General features: G+C 51.9%; 1 protein-coding gene across 6 annotated transcripts; it reads left to right on the top strand.

The window, feature by feature from the left end:
• Positions 1-7,316: 7,316 nt before the first annotated feature.
• On the top strand, positions 7,317-15,588 carry KLHDC8A (kelch domain containing 8A). 6 transcript variants are annotated; one of them, XM_072356102.1, is made up of 9 exons: positions 7,317-7,599; positions 9,207-9,266; positions 9,379-9,422; positions 11,707-11,772; positions 11,873-12,281; positions 12,718-12,882; positions 13,993-14,208; positions 14,401-14,502; positions 14,671-15,588. In XM_072356102.1, exons 5-9 carry the CDS (start codon positions 11,891-11,893, stop codon positions 14,865-14,867), a joined length of 1,071 nt encoding a protein of 356 aa, XP_072212203.1. In that variant the 5' UTR covers positions 7,317-7,599; positions 9,207-9,266; positions 9,379-9,422; positions 11,707-11,772; positions 11,873-11,890; the 3' UTR covers positions 14,868-15,588. The 6 variants fall into 6 exon arrangements, with proteins under 6 accessions (XP_072212203.1, XP_072212201.1, XP_072212204.1 ...); XM_072356100.1 differs by having other exon boundaries at positions 11,868-12,281; XM_072356103.1 differs by having other exon boundaries at positions 11,690-11,772.
• The last annotated feature ends 5,019 nt before the right edge of the window (positions 15,589-20,607 follow it).

The raw sequence follows: 20,607 nt of genomic DNA, 5'->3' as shown, positions 1-20,607 counted from the left end.
TGAGGTCATACAGAATGAGACCTAAAGAGTGATGGTTTAGGGTGAGGCGGGGAGAGACTGAGCTTCCCCAAGGGCAAGCAGCAGTTCTAGTGACAGCCAGCAGGCTGCCTGCTGGAATCGATGCATTTCTGACCTGCTTGGGAACCCCAATCCAAAATGAAGGTGTTTGGGGTAACCTGAGACAACACCGTTCTCTCTTTTACTGAGGTGGAACATTCCGTGTTTTAATCTCTAAAAGCCTTTTTAGAAGTTCCTGAGGATTAAACCCTGCTCTGTCCCCACCTCTCCTTTATTGCAATGCCCTTTGAAGTTCTCTTCAAAGACGAAAGCAAAATTCCCATGTACGCTGCAGACTGTAATGAATATCCAGCTTTGTTGGAGCAATTAACACGGTGGGGCCATTTCTGTTGCACTTTAAAGTTCCCAAATCCTGAGCAGTTTAGACATGAATCCAACAGCTGTGCACTGAGCTACTCGGATGGCTCAGCAGCTGTCATAACAAAAGCAGAGCCTCAAACACAGCCTCTTTGTATGGCCATTGAAAATAAGGGGAAGGTTGCCTTCTGGTTGTGCTGTGCTGAGCTTGGGGTGGGCTGAGTGGTGTTTGCTGCTTTGCTTGGGTGATCCCCAGCAGATGAGCTGCTCTTGGCTGCTTCTTCTGGTTCCTGGGTCTGCATTATGTGGGTGCCTGCTTGAATTCTGGTGGCACATGCATGCAACCCCCATCTGCAAGCAAAGAATACTGCAGGGATAATTAAGCAATGCCATTTGTAAAGATACCCCAAAGTGTAGCTTTCAAAAGCATCGCGTTATGCAACCTTGCTACAGATAGTTCAGGCTCATTGGCTTGCATTTGAAGCCCCTTTCTCTTTCTCCTCACCCAGACAGAAGTACTGAAGTAACCTTTGAAACACAGGACTACAGAGTGACAGCGGGCTGCATTGCTGCCAGCAGTGAGGTAAGGAATCTCCCAACGCATGAATGTTTTGTGCAGCTAAATGGAGGATATTGCAAGCTGATATCAACTGATGTTCTTTGTATTGGCTCGTGACAAGTGCAGCAATTACCTCCAATCAGGTAATTATAGCATCCTTCTATAGCTTGAGCCTGTTTTTGTGCTGTTTGCTCACCAGACTGAGTATGAGAATAAGCCAAGCTCTCTTCTGCAGTACCAGCATCACTTAGATGTAGCTCTGTGTTCCAAACCAGGACCAGTTCTGAGCTGCATGGGTTGGCTCAGGGCTCTGCTGGGATGCTCTCAGAGCCTTTAATTCACTGAGTTAAGAACAGAGTATATATCAGCTAATGAGTGATAAAGTAGAAGCTATTTTGATGATTGCTTTACTCCTCGCTTATGGAATGCAGATTAATTCAGGCTCTTAATTACATGCAAAGTTGATTAGCGTGTATTGTAACTGTACGCATAGGCTTGTTGCAGGTGGAAGAGCTGTAAGAAGTTCCTCGTTAAATCAGTGTGATTAACAGGAGTGTGGTCTGTGTTGTGTGGTAACTCACCCCAAGAAGCCATCATTACAGACCCACAGCCTGCATTAAGGAATCGGTATTGAAATATTAACAGCTAGAGCTAATATTGCTGGAGGATGCATTCATAGAACCACTGAGCTTGGAGAAGAACTCCAAAGTCATCTCATCCATCCAGTGCTGGTGTAGGGTTGTATTGGGTTCTATTGGGGCATTATGGCACTGTTACCTTACAGCAGCTTCTTGCTGTGTTCCCTCTGCCACAAAACACCTCCACCCTCAGGCTGATCCAAACGACGTCATCAGATCTCATTTCATTTACCATTCCTGCATTCCGAGAAGCGCTTCCCTTGCTCTCTTTAAGTCTTGCACCTTTATCTCATTGCAGAATTCATCTCCTGTGAGGTTCACAGCGCTGAGTTAAGACCTTGAGTCAGCTCTGAGCAAGTGAACTTGCACACAGGAATGCTGGCAAGGGAACCAGACGTTCCCCCCTCAAGGCATCTTGCTTCCTTCCCAGCATTGTGTGCAGCCCAGGAGATGTTATCTCAAAGAAGATGGCACTCCCTTTGAAGAGAACCCTCTGGGGAGAACTTTTTGATGTATCTGTAGAATAAATGGCTCTTCACGTGTAGAATTCAGCCATGGATCCTCTTGAGTGAAGGAGATCTTTGTGCACAAGCACTTGCGTGTGCAATGTTAAATGTAAGGAATCTATCAGTATCTGTTTAGGCTTCAGCCCTGGAAATGGACCCTGTTGCATCATGTTAAAGATAATGGCCTCATTAAGTCACCATTAGCCTTTGGCATGGGGTTTGTGCCTTGATAGCAACCCAGATGAGGGAATTCCAGCTACAAAGAGGCCTTGGAGCATTGGTGTCACAGTAATGGTGATTACAGCACTGTTCCCTTTGCCTACAGGTTAGTTTGGGTGCTGTGATTAGATGCTGTGTCCGGAGGCAAAGCACTGTTCTTGTGCATTACTCATTGCCTTGTGCAGTATATCTGGTTAAAGCAGTGTTTCTCCTTGCAGTTACTGACATATTGAATGCCAATTAACGTTCCAGAGGCTTTGTGTCAGACTGCAGGCAACCAGCTTTGCTTTTAACCTCATCTCTTGGTTGATTTAAGTCCTTTCATTTACTCATCAGTAGGTTCCATGGTGTTTCTTAGGTCTGGGCACCATTGCTGTTAGACTCCTGTGGTCACTGACATGGTTCCTTATCTGTTAGAGTTGCTCTGATAACCCCAGGACCTCAAAAGATGGAGCATTTTCACCCTTGAAATTCAGGTGGCCCCCTTTGTGGCAATCTGCAGCTTGCATGGTAGCTTTGCTTGCTAGAAATACAACCCAATGCATTGAGCCCACTAAACCTCTAAATGCAACCTTCTTTCCCATTAGTCGAGTGGAACATCTAGTGACGGACAGGATGAAGATGACCCGGATGAAACGTGCTTTGCTGTTTCTCTGTCTCCCAAGGGACTCAGGTAATGCACATTTAACCTCTTTTGCTATCAACCAACCTTTGCTTTGGTTTGTTTTCATGTTATGGAACATGGACACTCTTGCTTACCCATAGAATAACAGCTTGGAAAGGAGGAAATAATGCTAAGTGCCTTTCCTCCCCTAATGGTTTCCATTATAGCCTTTGTGATGCGTCTAAAAGGTAATAAGTTGGTTCTGTAGGGTCAGTGATGAGAGCTCAGGTTCTTCAAACCTGTGTCTGTTTGTCCTTCAGGACCAGCAGGAAAAGGCCAAAGATAAAGAGCAAGTGGTCACCGGTGCAGAAGAAAATGAGAGTAGTGGAAGAAGAGCCATTGCTACCAGTAAAGGCAGAACCTGCAGAAGTAGCAGCTCAGGATAATGAGGACAGAGCAGAAGTAGCCCAGGAAGTGACAGAGCGATATGACTTGACTGAGATTGTTGTGCTTGTGATACTCGTCCTCGTTGCATTCATGGTCTTCATGCATCTTGCTCTGGCAATGCTGGTAACAGCCTATTGCTGAGCTTCAGCCTGGGAAGAGAGAAAGAGAGGCAGCACCCTTGTGCCAGCAGTGAGTGCAGAACTGAAGGAATGCTTTGCTCTCCCTGTGATGTGCAATGAGCTCTTCTGGCGGTCAATAAAACAGGCTGAGAGGAGTGGGAGAAGTCAGTGTTTTGTGTGTCCCTGCTGTTTGCACCATGCAGTGGTTCCTATCTGCTGGCAAGGTGACCTGCTCTGCTGTTTCTCCTCTGAAGCCTGGCTGGCTCAGAGCTGGGATCTGTGCATGGCTTGGTGTTAACTGGGCTGCTGCAGGTGGGGTTGGAAAAGACCTCCAAGATCACCCAGTCCAACAATATTTCTCCTCTAAACCACTTAGTAGAAGGCCAGATACCAGAGGAGATGGCAAAAGACAGCCTCAAATACCTACTATTGACTGTTATCTTTGAGAAGGTAAAGCTCCTCTCTGCACTGGTTGTATTACATATGGGGAAACACCAAGCTGGCAAGATATTGTGACCATGCCATCCCACCTCATCTCCCTGCTTCCACTTGCCTGGGTTCCCAGACACTGAAGGTGATGGTTGGGGGTATCCATCACACATATGATAACCCAGCTGGTTTGGGGGTTAGCTATAACACATGAGAGCTCAGCTTGTTTTCTTGGCTAACAGCAGTGGATCGAGTGCAAGGTAAGGAAAATAAGGTTGCAGTGCCTCTCTGTTCTTGCGTGCTGTGTACTAAAGGAGCTATGGAGGGACTGCATTGGAACTGCTTGTGATCATCCTGGGTCGCCTTGGGCACCTCTAAATACATCTTTATCCTCTAAATAAATCTTTTTCCCCATAAGGTTTTTCTTTTAAATGTATTTGAAAAGGTTTGAGGCCTCATAATGCCCGCTTCTGTCCCATTCCTGTGAATCCTATGGGATTACTGTTGCTCCATCCCATTGCCATGCACTGCCCCGGCTCTGCTGCTGTCCCATCTTGAGGACACATCACAAGCTCTCCTCCACGTCTCCAGCTTAATGCACTGCAACCTTCTCCACCAGCGAGCTGTCAGCAAGGTTTTGTGCCTGGAGGAATCAGATGGGGCAGAGAAATGACAGCAGAATCAGTGCTAAATGGGGAGCAGCTGAAGTGCTGCAGCACAGAGGTAAATTGTAATCAGCTTTGCTGTAGAAGAGCTCTGTGTTCTCAGAGATACCCCCCAGGATGGGCAGCAACTGGGCTGGAAGAGAGGAAGCTGCAGAGAATGAGAGATGATCTGATGGGTAAGAAGCTTTTCTTCTTTTACAGTTGGCCTCGTTCTGCCTGGGGATGGTTTTCCTCCGCTGCCATCATTATCTGAGCAGCTCAGAATGCACCCATTGCCCCTCCTGGCTTTGCTGGGCTGTGCTCTGTGCAGACATTGCTGGAGATCCTGGAGGAGCCATGGAAGTGTTTGCTGGGTTGGAATTGCTGCAGATGAACACAAGCAGAGTTATCACAAAAGCAGTGAGTGGTGGAGCCTGGAATAGAACTTCCAGATCCAATGGAAACTGGATAAAAGCACTTTGATAGAGACTGATGTATTTGCCCATAGGTTTAGCTTAGGGGATCAGCAAAACAGAAGGAAGGAGATGCTCTGGTGGAAGTATTTCCTTGTGACCACCTTTGAACCAAAGCATCTCGACTTCTGGCAATACCAGGTCTTATTAAAGCACAAAATACCCCTCCAGAGGAAAGGAATACCCTGTACAATGTAAATGAATCCCTCAAAATGAACTGTTTCAGCAGAAATAGAATAGAATGAGCCCAATGCTTATTTCCCCCCTCTGTGCCCCTTTCAAACCTATTCCTTGCAGCCCTGCTGAGCGCTCTGTCAATGATTAACCCTTGAAGCCCAGAGAGCAAAACCCACAGTCCAAAGTCCCCCTGCTTGCTCAGGCTCTGCCTTTGGGTTACAAAACCCTTCAGGCACACCACATTGGGCAGCTGGGGCCAGCAGGTGGGATCTCCCATTGCAACGCATGTTCTGAATGCAAAGAGATGCAGCAAAGCATCATTGGATCTCACAATCCTATGAACTGCAGCTGATCTCCAGCCTCACTGCGGGCTCTTTTGGCAGCAGCTGTCTGTTCTGAGTGCCTGGTTGCATGAGATGGTGTCTGCCTGTGTTTGTCAGTGGGGCACACGCAGCTGGTGGACTTCTCCCCATGGCTGATAGAGAGATCCCAAAGCTCTCAGCTCCTGTCTGCCTGCATTACAGTGACTCGGTGCTGTGACCAGCTCAGGGCCCTGAGGGAGAGAGAACTAATTAATTAACTAGTTAATTAACTGTCAGGATGCCAGCTCTCTCTGCAAGAAATGACAGGGACAGGCTGACTGCTGCCTCCAATCCTGCAGCATCCAACAGCCCTAGGGTAATGCTGGCACCCAGGTGTATGTGGGCAAGCATTGGTCCCATTGAATGGGTTTATTGCATTCATCCACACGATTCTGATGTCTGCAGCAGGAACATTTGTTGGGTTTGTAGGAGTGTTTGCTGGCTTTCTCCCTGCCTTCCATCTCCTCATGTTCACTCCTTACTCAAACACGTACATGGAGTGGTCCCATTGTGAGCGTTCACTGGGTGGAGTTGGCTCAACCCAGAGATGAGGCTTAAAGTCAAACATTCCTTTTCAGTTTATTTGTGTAACCTACAGGAATTCCAGCAACCTTCCTGCTGTTCCCATGGAAACAGCTGTTGGCTTGCAGGCTCCAGGTACCCAGCACTGCTGCTGTTCCTTTAATGCTGACATCACCTTTACCATTTCCCAAGCAATTTGCAAAGGTTTCCTTTCTCATTTTGCTGCACGGCTCTGGACTTTCCCTTGGCCATCCCCATCCAAAGGGATGCAAAGCTGTTTGCTTTACCCCATTTGGAAAGCATCCACTTTGTTTTCAGCTTTCAGCATTATGAAGATGAAAGGATGTTTGCACTGATGCTATTGGCATCATCAAAATGGGACTGATACTGGTGTCCCAAGCCAAGGATCTCTTTGGCCTCCAGCCCACCATCCACATGGAAATGCCTTTTCTCCATGGGAAGGCTTCCTCTTGGAGGCAGGATTCCCATTCCCAGCACCCAGGTACCACCCGTTAAAACCCACTTCCATGAGCTCTCTGAACGTTTCTTGGGAGGTAAATGCCTCTGTAATGAACGTTGTAATGGGAGACAGGGCCCGTGCTTAAGATTGTTATTTAAATGTAAATTGAATCCTCCCACTGGAAAGCTAACAGCAGATTAAAATAGCTGGTAGGAGACCAGAGCTTGCTTTTATGTAGTCATTTGAGTCAATATCTTGTGGATTTCCTTATTTTTCTTGTTTTAAGGCTGGAGCTGCTTTAATGTAGTTTCCTATCTGGAGCAGCGTGAGGCAACAGTGGGGGCAAACCTGGGCTGGATGGTCAGTTTGGGGGCTCAGAACTGGGGGGTTTTCCAAGCAGAGCTGAGTTCCAACCCTCATGCAGGCACCTCTGGGGATGGTAAACCCCCCCCCCCACCGTATCTGATCAGCGCTGCTCCAGGATGAGAGCTGAGGCTCTCATAGAGAAGTGAATCAGGGCTGCAAAAGCCTTTCGTGGCCCATCGGAATGGGGGGAACGTTGGCTCTGAGAAGTTTGGGGCTCAAAGGTCCCTCCATCCCACTGCCTCTCCTCCATCCTTAATGCATTCTCTGCTTCCTGTGCCCACAGAGCGGCCGTCCCCAGCTCAGCATCGCTGCTCCATCTCTCCCCTCCTCGAGCACTTTTCCTTTTGCAGCCTTGGAAGGGGAGGGCCGCTGTGACAGAACATCCTGTGCGAGCGTGGGGAGCCATAAAAGGCTTAAAGCATGGCTCTGCTAATCCGCCCTGTACACACACCCGCACGCACAGCCCCGGCGGCGGCATCGAGGAGGATCCCGACGGCCGCAGCAGATGGGAGAGCTCCGGCTCCGCTCAGCCCACGCCTCCTGAAAGCGGGCGATTAAAGCGCAGGGATTTCTACCCCCCACCACCACCAACTCAACCCCCCACCCGAGGGATGGATGCGCTCACGCTGGAGATGCCGGCGCTGGGTTGAACTCGAGGAGTGATCGTAGGAGAGCATCGTGCACGGAGCCGGCACAGCTGTAAGCACAGCGTTCAGGTTGTGGGTTGGGGGGTCGCTGGGGTTTGGGGGGGGCGGGGAGCATCGGGACGCTGGGGGTGCTCCGTTTGCAGCGCCGTGCTATGGGTGTGCAGCCAGAACAATGCGCTGGGGTTGCGTTTTCTCCTTTAAAAAGTGGCACGAGGAGATCGGTTGTTTGGTTTCCCCCCCTCCCCATTTTTTTCTATGTGTTTTGTTGTTCTATTTGTCCCCTAATGGAATATTTTCCGCCCCTCCCCCTTGGCCAGGCCTTGGGAGCAGCACTGGGTGCCCCACAGGGTTCTCTCCTTGTTCCCTCCAAAGAGATGCAGCCTAAATACAGACCGACAGAGATTTATTATCAACGTAACCAGAGGGTCTGCGGGGCTTGAAGAGGATTTGACCCATGCAAAGAGAGCAACAACAGCATCAGGGGGAAAGGGGGGAGTGCTGCAGGACACAGCAGGGCAGTGCTGGGCTGATATTCTTTTCCTGCTGCAATTGCAGCTCTCTTAAGACGAAAAGCAATGGGAATAAATCTTACCTTGCTCTGCTCACCCAGGAAATAAAAGCAGCTCTGCTCTTTCTCCACACTAACAAGTGACCAAAAACTGATGTGTCTTCTCTCCCTGTCCCACCTGCTGCCATCGGGCCCCATTGCAGGGCTGTGAGCTGAGCATGACCTCTCTGCCTCCCCTCCCCACAACCAGCAGCAACCTCAGCAAACTATATAGGACTGCAAAGGACCTCAGGGTCCACTCTGCAGGGCAGCCGTGGAGCTCACTTAGAGTGGTCCTGTCCTCCATCTGTCTGCAAAGTGAGGCTCAAAACGATCTCCTTGTGAGCGCTGCTGCTTTTTCTTTGCTTGGCACTAAGATGCCATTTGTCCCCTTAGCAAAAGCATCACAATTAGAAGTCTCCTTGCAAGCCATCGGGGTGACATGCAGTGGAAGGCAGGGAGCTGCTGGCTCTGGTTGCTGTTATTTTTCCTGGTGGCCGTTACTATGGAAAGGAAACTCGATTCGGTGTGAGGAGGGGTCAGAAATAACCAGGCTAAGCATTTCATGCACTTTCTGTTTGAAATCTCAGCTGCTGGAGCCTGAGCGATGAGAAGCAAAGGCAGCACCGAGCTCAAGGCTTCTCTAAGGGGTTTGTATGAATTTGGCCATCACTGGGTAAAGCCTGACCCCAAAAGGGCCTGTCCTCACTGTGCTGATGTTTATCTGCCATAGCAATGGGTGCTCACCCTGTGATGCCAGGAGGAAAAAGCAGCTCCCCCACTTAGACTGATTTAACAGTGAGGGGTGGGTGCTGCTCCGCACCAGGAACTTTTCATCACCATCATTATTTGGGATGTGCTGCATCCAAGAGAAAACAGCCCCAAGGAAATGATTGCTGCCCTTCCCTTCCTATCTCTCTCTCTCTCTTGTTTTGTTTGTTTTCTTTGCCATTCCTTTCACATCTTGACAAATTCCCCCATCCTCGCAAGCGGGGATGCTCTATAGGATCTCCTCCTTCTGTGTCCCCATAGCAGAGCCATGTGGGATGCTGTGGTTTCCCCTCATCCTCACTGCTGTGCTGTGTCATCTCTCCCTGCTCTTTCTTTCACAGTGCCGACAGATCCGAGCTGGAGCTGCTGACTCCTGCGTGGAGCTGTGATTCCTTCCCAAGGTTTGTGCTATTTCCAGCTCCTCTTGCCCCCGTTCCTGTGACACCCATCTCCGTGTGCTGGGAACAAACCCTGGTAGGCAACAAGCTGTGCTCTGCTCTGCTCCATTTGCAGCCTCACTGCAGGACAGCCCAGGGTTTATCTTGCATGGCACCAAGGTGAGTACAAGCACGTTTTCTCCATAGGGAGCAATGTCTCTATTAGGTTTCCCCGTGGCAGCTTTGTTTTAACCCCGCTGACAGCACCTGGGTGGAAGCAGGGATGCTCCTGCAGGAACCCTGGGTCTGACCCATCACCCTTTGGTGGTGGTGACCCATTCGGGGTGGTGGTGATGAGGGTCAGCTTTGTGCAGCCCTAACGCTGCCATGGGAAGTGCTGAGGGGGTACGCATGGTCACCTGCATCTTTATGGGGTCCCCAAAGGGAGGGATGAGCACTATGATGCTTCTGGGGCTTCAGAGCAAGTTGTCCAGCACTGTGCAGGATGGGCTCATGCTCTGTGCCCCCATTGCATCCCCCCAGCTGAGGAACATCAAACCCGAAGCATAAAAGCATCTAAATCCCAGGGAGGGGATGTGAGAAAGGGAACACTGGCAGCCCCAGATGGCAGCAATGGGTTTGGGGACAAAGCCTGCCCTATTTGGGCAGCTCAGAGCCTCAATTAATTTAGCACAGGCTCTCCTATAAATCCCAAATTGTTATGGGCAATAAATGCCACCAGAACAAGCCCTGGTGTGGGCTCAGCTCTCTGCCTACCATCTCCTCTGATAGGAAAGCAATTACCATTCATTTTGATCCTAACGCAGCCATTTAGGGGGGGGGGGGTGAAAAAAAAATGTTAATGCTTCTGATGTGTTTGGTATAATTAAGTGATAATTCCCTCTGCCTGGAGCAGAATATGGCTGCAGTGCAGTGGGGCATTGGGTCAGCATGTTTGGCAGCTCCTCCAACACAGCGATGCTTTCCAGTTGATGCTGGAGAGCCCCAGACAAAAGCCTACGTACATAATGGAGAGCTTCAGACTGACCTCGATCTGCTTTTAAGGGCACGAAAGAGAGAAAAACAGAGAATTCTTCAACTCTCCTTCTGCCAAGGCAGTTGAATTGAGGCAGAGCTCTGCTGAGCCACAGCTGGGCTGAGTTTGCAGCTCTTGCTCTGCTCAGCACCCCCCCCACCCCCATTGCTTTGAGTAACGCTCACGTGTTTGTGTGCTGAAAAGGAGGTTTTTGAGGCAATGCTTTGCTAAAAAAAGAACATTATCCTTGAGATGCAGCTCTCTGTAATGAATGGCAGCAGGGAAGCTGTCTGGCACAGCGGTGATGTTGTGCTGTTGGAGGGCTGGGCTTCATCCCAGGGCTGTGCTTTATCATAGCACAGGGGAGCAGAGGACGACTTAGCAAAGGTCAGGCTGCAAACCCATCCTGTGCCTGCAGATAGGAGCTTTTCTAATGCACTCGGCCACACTGGATTTGTCCATGATGATGCATGACAGTTCACCTGGAGGGAAGATTAATTATTCACCAAGGCTGTAGTCTGGAGCTGCTTAACCCCCCCTCCTCCGTGCTGCTTTGCTGATGCACATCAGAGCATGAGGTGCTGCAGAATGGGGGGAGGATGGCAGCTGCCAATGTTGTTTGCCCCTTTCCTTTTGGCTGCTGGATGGGATGCAGCACTGCTGCACTGTGTTCCTTCGACCCCGTTAAGTCCATTGGGTTTAATGCTTGTAAGTGATGTGATTTTGATGGATCTCTGTCCACGTGTGCTTTAGCTGATGCTTTTCATCGCTGTCCTTTGAGTGGTGCTTTCAGAGGAAAAGCAGAAACTGAAGGAGCGTGCAAGTCACCTTCAGGTGGTCCCCACAGAGAAGGCAGTGGGGTGATGGGATAACTGGGAAAGTCCTGGGGGCTGCAAATGGGGACAAGTGGGAACGGCCCCGTCCCAGTGCAGCAGGCTGCAAGGACAGAGACAAACCTTGCTTTGTTCTAAAGGACATTGTTAGCCAATCTGGGGCACGCAGGTAGGGATGCTCAGTGCAAAAAGCACCACCCTGCATGGTGGATGAGCAGCTGCTTTCCCTCCTCCTGCTTGCCCTCTCTCTGTCTTCCTGCACTGATTAATCTCATCTGTGTTGCTTAAGGGCCAGTCTGCTTGGGGAGAGGAAGGAAGGAGGGGTTTGCAGCCAGAGCTGGAGCCTGGCATGGCTCATTGCTGTATCGCAGCATCACAAGGGTCAGGAGGAGAAATAGGCTTGGAGGATGCAAGGAGAGAAGTTCCCCAGCAGGCAGAGATGCTGCAGGGGAGGGAGCAGACAGCTTGCAGCCTCCTTGCTCTGAATGTCACTCAGGGGTAGGGATGCTCGGGAACCAAAACGACTCCAACCTGTCCTGCCTGGGTTTGTTTTATTTTCATTGCTTTTCCCCCTTTAGTTTCGTTTTATTTTTAGGCTCAGCCCTGCATGAGCTGCTGAGGCAGACGTGGATCTGCAGGATGAGCAGAGCTGCAGGCAGAGGTACTGCTGGCATCAAGGAGTGGCTGTGGTGGGTTTGGGGTTTGCTCTGCTCTGAGCTTTGCATTCCTCTTGCACCTCCCCGCTGTGTGTTGCAGCATAGGTGCCCCACCAGCAGCAGATGGACGCTGACACCATGGAGGTGGCCAACACCAGAGATTTCCAATGGAAGACCCTCGCCCCGTTGCCGAGCCGCCGGGTTTACTCCACACTGGTGGAGGTGGGAGGGCAGGTGTTCGCCATCGGGGGCTGTGATGACAACGGTGTCCCCATGGACTGCTTTGAGGTCTATTCCCCCGAGGCCGACCAGTGGACGTCGCTGCCCCCCATGCCCACAGCCAGGGCTGGGGTAGCAGTGGCCACGTTGGGCAAACGGATCATGGTGATTGGGGGTGTGGGGGCCAACCAAGCGCCACTGAAGATAGTGGAGATGTACAACGTGGATGAAGGCAAGTGGAAGAAGAGGAATTCGCTGAGGGAGGCAGCCATGGGCATCTCGGTGACAGCAAAAGGTAAGGAGGATGGGGGAGGGTTGGCATCTCTCTGTGCATGGGGCATAAGTGCTTTCTGGGCAATGCTGGATTGCTCCCCAACCTCTTCTTCTTTGCTTATAGAGGCTGAGCTTCATGTGGTTGCCATGTTCCACCAATGGACCATTCTTGGCTGCCAAAAGCAGATGCAGGCAGCAGTATGCTCTGCCCAAGGGCTGCAAGGGCTGAGACCTGGCCATGTTTCTGGCAGCTCCAAGCTGCTTAAATAGCCTTAAAAACTGTCATCAAGGAATAGTTACAAAAAGTGTTTGCCATCCCAGAGCTGGTTTTCTCTCTGTGCTTGGCAACGTCAGATCAGTTCAATGCAAGAGACCAGGAACAGCAATAGCTCCCCAGATCCTTCAGGTGTGCTTTCCTATACTAATCCTATAGTTTCTCACTCCTTGGCCCTGCCCAGACTACAGAGTGTATGCAGCCGGAGGGATGGGAGCCGACCTACGACCACACAACTACCTGCAGCACTACGACATGCTGAAGGACATCTGGGTGTCGCTGGCAGCCATGCCCACGGCACGCTATGCAGCCACCTCCTTCCTGCGGGGCACCAAGATCTACGTGCTGGGTAAGCAGCTGCCTTCAGCTCCTCAGGCACTGGGATGGCTTCCTAGGCCAGGCTCTCTATCCTCATCTGCTTCTCATGCGCTCGTATGTATCAGGCTTGCTGCTGTAGGGTTGGCTTGGCCGTAGGGTTTGCATTTACACCTCCTTAGCAAGCAACCACAGGAGCCCACGTGCCCATGATGGCTGCAGAGCTCATAGACCCTGCAGCAGCTCAGTGCCAGGTGAATGGTCCCCTTCATTTGTTTGCTGCTCGGTGTGCAGCCCTGAGACTGCAGCAATAGCCCTTGTTTCTCAACAGCTGAGTACGCTTCTGTCCATGTAATGCCATCAAAGCACTGCTCGCCTTCATGAAGGATCAGAGGGAAAGACCTGCTGTTGCTGGGAAGTGCTGGACCAACCCTTTTACAGGGAAGGGTTTTCATTCTTCCTACAGAAAGGGAAACTAAGGCAGGGAAATGCTGCTGGAGGCTCACAGCCAAGTGATCTGTACCAGCAGCAAAGCTGTGATCAAGCCCAGCAGTCCCAGTGGCTCAAACCACCTCACAGTGCTGCCTGTCTGTAGGGTGCCACCAGAAAAGGCTCTTTTGATCTATTCTGTAGTTTATTTGCTGCCAGCAAAGACTCTGTGGGCCCCGCAACGAGCCAAAGCTCTGCTTCAAAAGCACACGGAGCACCCAGGCTGAAAGCAGCAGTGTCCCCTTGCATCTGATGGGGGGACAATAATGTACGCCTGTGGGTCATGGCAGCAGCTGCTCTGGCTCTGCTGCTCTGTTGGGATCGCTGCTTTGCATCGGCGCTGAGCTCATCTGAATTGCAAACCTTCCCCAGCTCTGATCCTTTCTCCGCCGTGCATTTGTGTTGGTTAAACCAATGCATACCAAACACCTTCCTGCACCGGCTGCCTTCAGCTGCTGGCTTGGAGGGAAGAGGAAGGTGTGATGTACTGAGAAATGGGGTGCTTCAGTTTAATTCAGCTGCAAGTACTAAAGAAGGAGCACAGGGTTCCATTGGTGGCAGCTTGCTCTCATCCAACCCCAGGAGCATCCTCTGGGTCCTGCTGCTGTCAATTCTTGGCTGTTGTTGATCCTTTTCTTCCCATCCCTTCACCCAGGGGGAAGGCAGTCCAAGTACGCTATCAATGCCTTCGAGGTCTTTGACACCGAGACCAGATCGTGGACCAAGTTTCCCAACATCCCCAATAAAAGAGCCTTCTCCAGCTTTGTGCCCACTGAAGATAAACTGTTCAGCCTCGGGGGTCTGCGGCAGGGCCGGCTCTACCGGCAGCCCAAGTTCATGAGGACTGTGGATATGTTTGACTTTGAGCAAGGTGGGATGTCACAGCTCCATCCCTGGTCTATGGGTGAGGGTGGGTGCACGTGGGGATGTGCCCATGTTCTATTGGGGGGTGGGTGGTATTGACTCTCACCTGCTGGCTTTTGTGGGTATTGGGTCTTTTCCAACCTTAATGATTCTATGGTGCTGAGTGCTGCTGTGTTGCTGTCTGTGCTGCCCTTGGCAGGTGGCTGGATGAAGATGGAGCGCTCCTTCTACCTGAAGAAACGGCGAGCAGACTTTGTGGCTGGCTACCTGAAAGGCAGAGTCGTCGTGGCTGGGGGACTGGGTGAGGCCCTGGGGTCAGTGGTGATGCTTTAAAGGCAAAGAAGAGTCATTATAGAGCGGGGAGACCTGGCCTGAGGGAACCCATATGAGGGGGATGGACTTTGGGGTGCAAACAGAGAGGGCAAAGAGATGTTTTCTAGTGACCTGCTGCCTTACTTTGTGTCTCTAGGAAACCAGCCGACCGTCCTGGAGTCTGCAGAAGCTTTTCACCCTGAGAAGAACAAATGGGAGAGCTTGCCCCCTATGCCCACCCCACGTTGTGCCTGCTCCAGCATCGTGCTGAGGGGCAGCCTGCTGCTGGCGGTCGGTGGGGTGAGCCAGGGGTTGAGCAATGCAGTGGAAGCCCTTTGCCTTTCTGACTCCTAGCAGTGGCTCTGTGGTCCCCTCTGGTCTCCTTCAGAGCTCTTAGGGGGTGGGGGAAACCCGGAGGAAGGGACTGCTTGCAGTGTTTGTGCTGTGTGTCCTGCCAGCTCTGCAGGGTAGGGTGTGGGTGAGCATCTCCCTGCTGCCACCTGAACACACCACAGGTTGGGAGGGCTCAGTTAGGTGAGAGCTGGAGTGGGGAGAGCAGACGTGATGCCCTCTTTGGGTGCTCTGAGGTCTGTGTTTTCTCCTTGGTGTGTGCAGGAAGGGAAACTCCAAATCTGTATCCAGGTGCAGGGGGTCATTCTTTTGCCTTCATAGCAAGGCCTTTTCCTGCAGGCTCATAGCTGTGACTGTCACTTTGCAAGTGAGCTGCCCGTGCTCCTGGGAGGGATGGATGCCCAAAGGGCTGCTTTGCAGAGGCTGGGTGTTACTTTTAGCACAGGAGTAGCACAAAAATGCCTTTGCAGGGTTTCACGTAGAGATGGCCTCCACTTGGACTTCAGTTCCTACAGTTATTTGGGATCTTCTATTCAGTTTGGGGAGAAAGGAGCAAAAAGGAGCTCTGCCTGGAGTACTGGGCAAGGGTTTTCCTGTAGCTTCGCTCTGTTAGGGAGGCCAGGGAGCCTATGGCTTCTGTTTGGTTTCATTCCTTCATTTGGGAGGGTTCGAGCCACTGGCTGACACTCCAAGCTTGTACCATCATTAAAAGCTGCCCCTAGAAAACGCCTCGCATGAGCGCTGTCTGTGCTATGGGCTACGACTGTAGGAACAGCGAGGTGTCCCCCAGGAAGGATGCGGCCCTTTATCCTTCCAGCTCATCCCAGCCCCGCTTTGGGAACGGCGGAGCGAGGGGGACACCGTGCGGCCGCTGCAGCCATAGCAGCGCTCCCCTGGTCGGACCCCTCCCGGTTCCATCCTGTCCCACCGGGCCGGGGTCCGCCGGTACCTCCTGCTCTAGTTGGACCGAGCCTGGCTGCGGGCTTTGCTGGGCGGCAGAGGAGGGAGCGGGGCATCCCGAAGCGCAGCGCTGACAGCTCCGAGCAGCTCTGTGTGATCTCAAAGAGGAGATGAAAGGGGAAAAGCAGCTACACGGCAGCGAGCAACCAGCTCGCTAATGATTTACATCCCACCTGCTTGTCTCTGGCGATGTGCAAGAGGAGCAAACAGCACCTACCCCGTCCCCTGTCATGCTCCCATCCGAGCTCCCTGTGCTCCGTTTATTTATGCACCGCGCTTCGGGGAGGCTGTGCAAACAGCAGCAAGGAGCTCTGCCCCCAAAACGTTGCTCTGTTTGGGGCACACAACGTGCTGAGCCCAAGTTCGCAGCGCATCCCTTTGAGAACCGGAGGAGGATGGGAGGGATCGGTCTCCGTTTCCAGAACAAACCCCACGACCTCCGGGCACAACAGATCTCTGTTTCAGCCGCCTCGGCACAGCTGAGAGTCTCTTAACTGTTAACGAAGTGTTTTCCTTTGTCCTTAAGGAACCTTTCCCACACACTGCACAGCCCAATGCTCCCTGCTTTCCCATCCCCTTGTTATTGCAGCAGGACCGGGCCCTGGGCTCTGCTCTGCCTTTGTTTAACTGGAGCGAGGGGAGGAGGAATCCGTTGCCTTTGTCTGCCTGCAGCACAGCTGGGGGCTGCTCCTTGGCTTTCTCCTTCCAGCAACTCTGCAGAGCGAGGCAGACAAAGCAGCGCCATGGGAATAAACCCGCTGCAGGACTTAATGAAGAGATGTCAGGGAGCGAGGGGACGAGACGGGGGAGGGGTGGTGGAGACGGTCAGTAATCAAAGCTGGAGATGTGCCGAGCATGTAGAGAGGGAGAGAAAGAGGAGCTCCTGTAGCAGCAGCACAGCAAGGAGCAGGTCTGGGTCAGCCGCTTTGTAGCAAAACCCAATTCTCATTATGGAGCCAACCCCACTGTCTCCAGCCAGCAGCAATTGCTCTATGGGGCTCAGTGCCCACCATAGGAGTGCTTTCCCCATGGTTGTGTTCAGGTAGGAGCTGCAGAGCCTTCAGACCCTTCCAACCACCTCTGCTGTGCTCCCAGCTAATGCTCATTCAGAGGCCTCTGTGTCTGATGGAGCTGTGATTTCCCCATTAATAACGTTGCTTGTTAGTAGATCACCAATGGCTTTGTTAGCACAGAGAGGTAAGCAAGGAGTGGGAAGGGACACATCTATGGTTACTTAGTGATGAGAGATAGGGCGAGCTATCTGTGTGCCAGGCTCTGACCCAGTGCAGCATCACAGCCCTCAGCATCCAAAGCACAGCATCTCCTGGTTGTACTGCCCCCTCCCTGGCTGCTCTCAGCTATGGGAAATCCCAGATCCATTCCGTGGGCTGAGATTCCCTACAGGAGGAGGATGGGGGGGGGAATCCTCCAGGTTTCTCCATCCCTTGGCAGCTCAGTGCTGGCATTCTCTGGTTCCAGCACACTGCCAGACGTGAGTGGGAGGGTTCCATCTCTCCCTGGATGGCTTCCACAGCTGCACCTTGCATCCTGCTGCTGTGGGAAACAGGAGGCTGCAGGAGATGATAAAACAAGAGGGATGTGCCTGCCCTGCTAGTGACAGTGGGAGGTGATTCAGGTGCACTCTCCACGCTTGGGGTTGGTTTGTGTTTAAAGCCTCCCCCTCTGGGTGCTCTCCGGACAGCAGATGGCATCCATGGGCTGAGCCAGCGGCATCTGCTGCTGCATGACCCTGCCCTGCTGCTGGGGGGCTCCATTGTACTGCCTGGGCTTGTGCTAATGGCATCCAGCAGACCCAAGAGAGCTTGCAAGCAACTCTATGTGAAAAGATCCAAAGGATCTTGCAGATAACTTAATGTGAAAAGGACTTTATGCATCTCTCCCAGTGCTCCCATGAGCAGGCATTGCCTCTGGGTCCCGGTGCTTCGCAGCTGCTGTGACAGGGCTGAATTCTGCTCTCATCTCCTCTGAGCAGATTGTAACTCTGCTGCGCATGGTGTGTGTGGTTGAATCCTACTCGTGCTGCTGAGTTGTGCCACGGATGCTCAGATTCATGCATTGCACAGCTCCACGAGCAGCAGATACGCACCAGGTGACAGCACGCAACCTTGGCTGCTCGTTCCTCCCTAAGCAGCCCTCCTGGTATGTTGGGCAGGGCATCCCAAAGTGGCTGAAAGCAAATTGCACTCGGTGATCATTGTTCAGGGGCAGGAATTCAATGCATCTCACCTCATCTCACATCGGGAGGGCTGTTGCTGTCTGTCTGACACTGACAACCAATTAAGATGCCAATTCAGTAGCAGGCACGCTTAGGCTTTGGCACAGAAGACATGCTGATGACAAAGCACATTTACTGAAGCTGGCCTGGATGTTGCTGTGGCTGATGTGGATGGTGGTGCAAAGGGGAATGTTTTAGGAATAACTGGGTTACGACCCGGCTTCCTTCCTAAGATGCACAGATAATTTGATCTGCCTTGGAGAAGCCGTTGTCAGCTGAGCCTTTGTGGTTTTCCAGCTCTGAATGGCACTCAGCAAATCATGCAGCCGACTGCTGCCGTGTCCCCATCTGAACTCCCAATAGCCCAAGTTGTCCCTGCTGAAATGAGGGCTGATCCAGCACTGAGCAGTTCTGCTGCTGATCGCTGCACCGGTGTTGCTGCCAATGAGCATCACTGCTGTTGTTCTCAAGCAGTCTTTGTCTGCACAGACAGGAAACCTCCTGAAAGCAAACTCCCATATATCTGGCTGCAGAGCAGACATCTGCCTGCTGAGCTCCTGTGTCTTGTGTCAGTCCTGTAGCTGCGTGCTGCTCTGCTCCTGCTCAGAGGGAGATGATCTCAGGGCTCAGCACACCCTTTGCTCATCAGCCAACCCTCCCCAAATGGGGACCCAGTATGGAGTTGTGTGTGAATGTTATCTTCATGCTTCAGCAATGAATTTCTCCTTGCTGGGAATGCTGGGGATGGAGCTCCTCCATCGGGCACTGGGGTCCATCTGTCACAGTCACCATTGTGTCCCCCCATCAGCTCCCCAACCCCAGTGACATCCCTGCCCAGCCAGCAGCTGGCACAGCCTCCCATCATTATCTGCCTGCATGCAGTGGATATTGGAGTCGCAACCATGAGATGCAAAAGCTTCCAGCACTGAGCATGAAAGCTTTTTGGGGGGAGTTTGCTTATTTTTGTCAGAAACAGCTCAGCTTTTCTATAGCCCTATGGGCAGCCCATAGCCAATAGCTCAGCCCTTACCCCTACTTTTTTCTTTCTCTTCTTGATGTTCTTCACTGCTTAAACTTCTGTATATAAAGCTGCTCAGAGCAATGCATTTTTCTTTGCCCTGTCTGGCTGGATGGGGCAGGATTTGTGCTTTCCATGACCCATCCCTGTCTGCAGCATGTCTGCTGTCACTGCAGCTACACGCAGCAGGAGCTCGAGCTGCTCAGCATCCCCTTATGGGACCAATGGTGCTGTGCAGAATGATCCTCCAGCCACCCATCCTGGGTACAAAACCGACACAGAGAGTCATTGGGATGGATGGTTGGAGGGATTAGCTGGGCTTGGATGGTCTGAGCAGGGGGTGGGGGGATAAACTGAGAGGCTGCGGTAGGTGCAGGTGCAGAGGTGGCCTTGCTCTGCAATCGTGGGATTCGATAGGTCATAAATTCCTTTTCCAAAGGCTCCCGTTTTGCTGCTTAATGTGTTTCCCTTCTTCTGCTGATGGATGGGGCTCCCAGAGGGGAAGATCAGAGCAAAACCCCTTTCTTTGGTGTTTTTGGAGGACGGATGGGTTCTACATCTGCCTGAGCCACCCCACAGCGGGAGGGGAACGCTGCTGGCTGGGAGGCCACTAATGAGAGGTGATCATTGGCCTTTTTGTTGCCTCTGGCTCTGTAATGCCTAGCAGGGCACCTCTCCCTATAGAAGTGCTGACTGCTGTACAGGGGTCTTCATATTCTGACCACAACACGGATGTTTCTAACACAGAGGCAGTGCTGTAGCATCTATTTAGGATTAAGAACTAATAATCCAAACGATAATAATAACAATAACAAAAACCTAGCAGGCAGGAAGAGAACCAAGCTCCCATCCTTACCAAGCATCGGGTCGATCAGACTGGCTTTGAGGTCTACCTGACACAGGGCCAAATTCCTGGCTGCCTTTCATGTCGGTGTTAGCAGACACACGGTGCTCTGCGCTGCTACAGAGAGCACAGCTGGGACGGCTATGGATGGGGCTGGGGATTTTCCTTGGGTTTCCCCACTGCTGAGGAAGCAGCGGTGATACCGAGGGCCACAAGAAGGGATCCTTATCGGCGGATTCCAGCCGACTTAGATCTGCGTCCCTTGATATTTCCATTAAAAAGGGCTTCCTGAAGGGAGCCTGGAACAAAAGCATACCTCGGCTGAGTGTCAGCGAGGAGAACCGAGGGAGAGGAATTTATCTGCTGGAAACAGAAAGAGAAGCAACCCAAGTCATTTCCTTTCATCCCGGGGAAAGCCTCTGGAAGGCATCCCTGTAAATCAAGAGGACATTAAACGTGTGCTTAAGGCTAAATCGTGCTCGAGTGCTTCCTGGGCCGCTGGGCAAACCCTGAGCGATCCTACAGCTGTGGCTGTGTGGGTTGCCGTGTGCAGGGAGCTTTCGTCTCCACCAGAGACATTCTCTGCTCTATTTGCAACAGGGAGCTTTGCTTCTTCCCCTTCCACTCGGCGGCAATCTCTGGGCTGTGCCTGAACAGGATCCTATCTGTTTACTTTGACATCGAA

Source organism: Excalfactoria chinensis, chromosome 23 (assembly GCF_039878825.1).
Source record: "Excalfactoria chinensis isolate bCotChi1 chromosome 23, bCotChi1.hap2, whole genome shotgun sequence".
Lineage (NCBI taxonomy): Eukaryota > Metazoa > Chordata > Aves > Galliformes > Phasianidae > Excalfactoria > Excalfactoria chinensis.
Note: the sequence above shows the minus strand (reverse complement) of the source record. Positions and strands in the feature narration are given on the sequence as shown.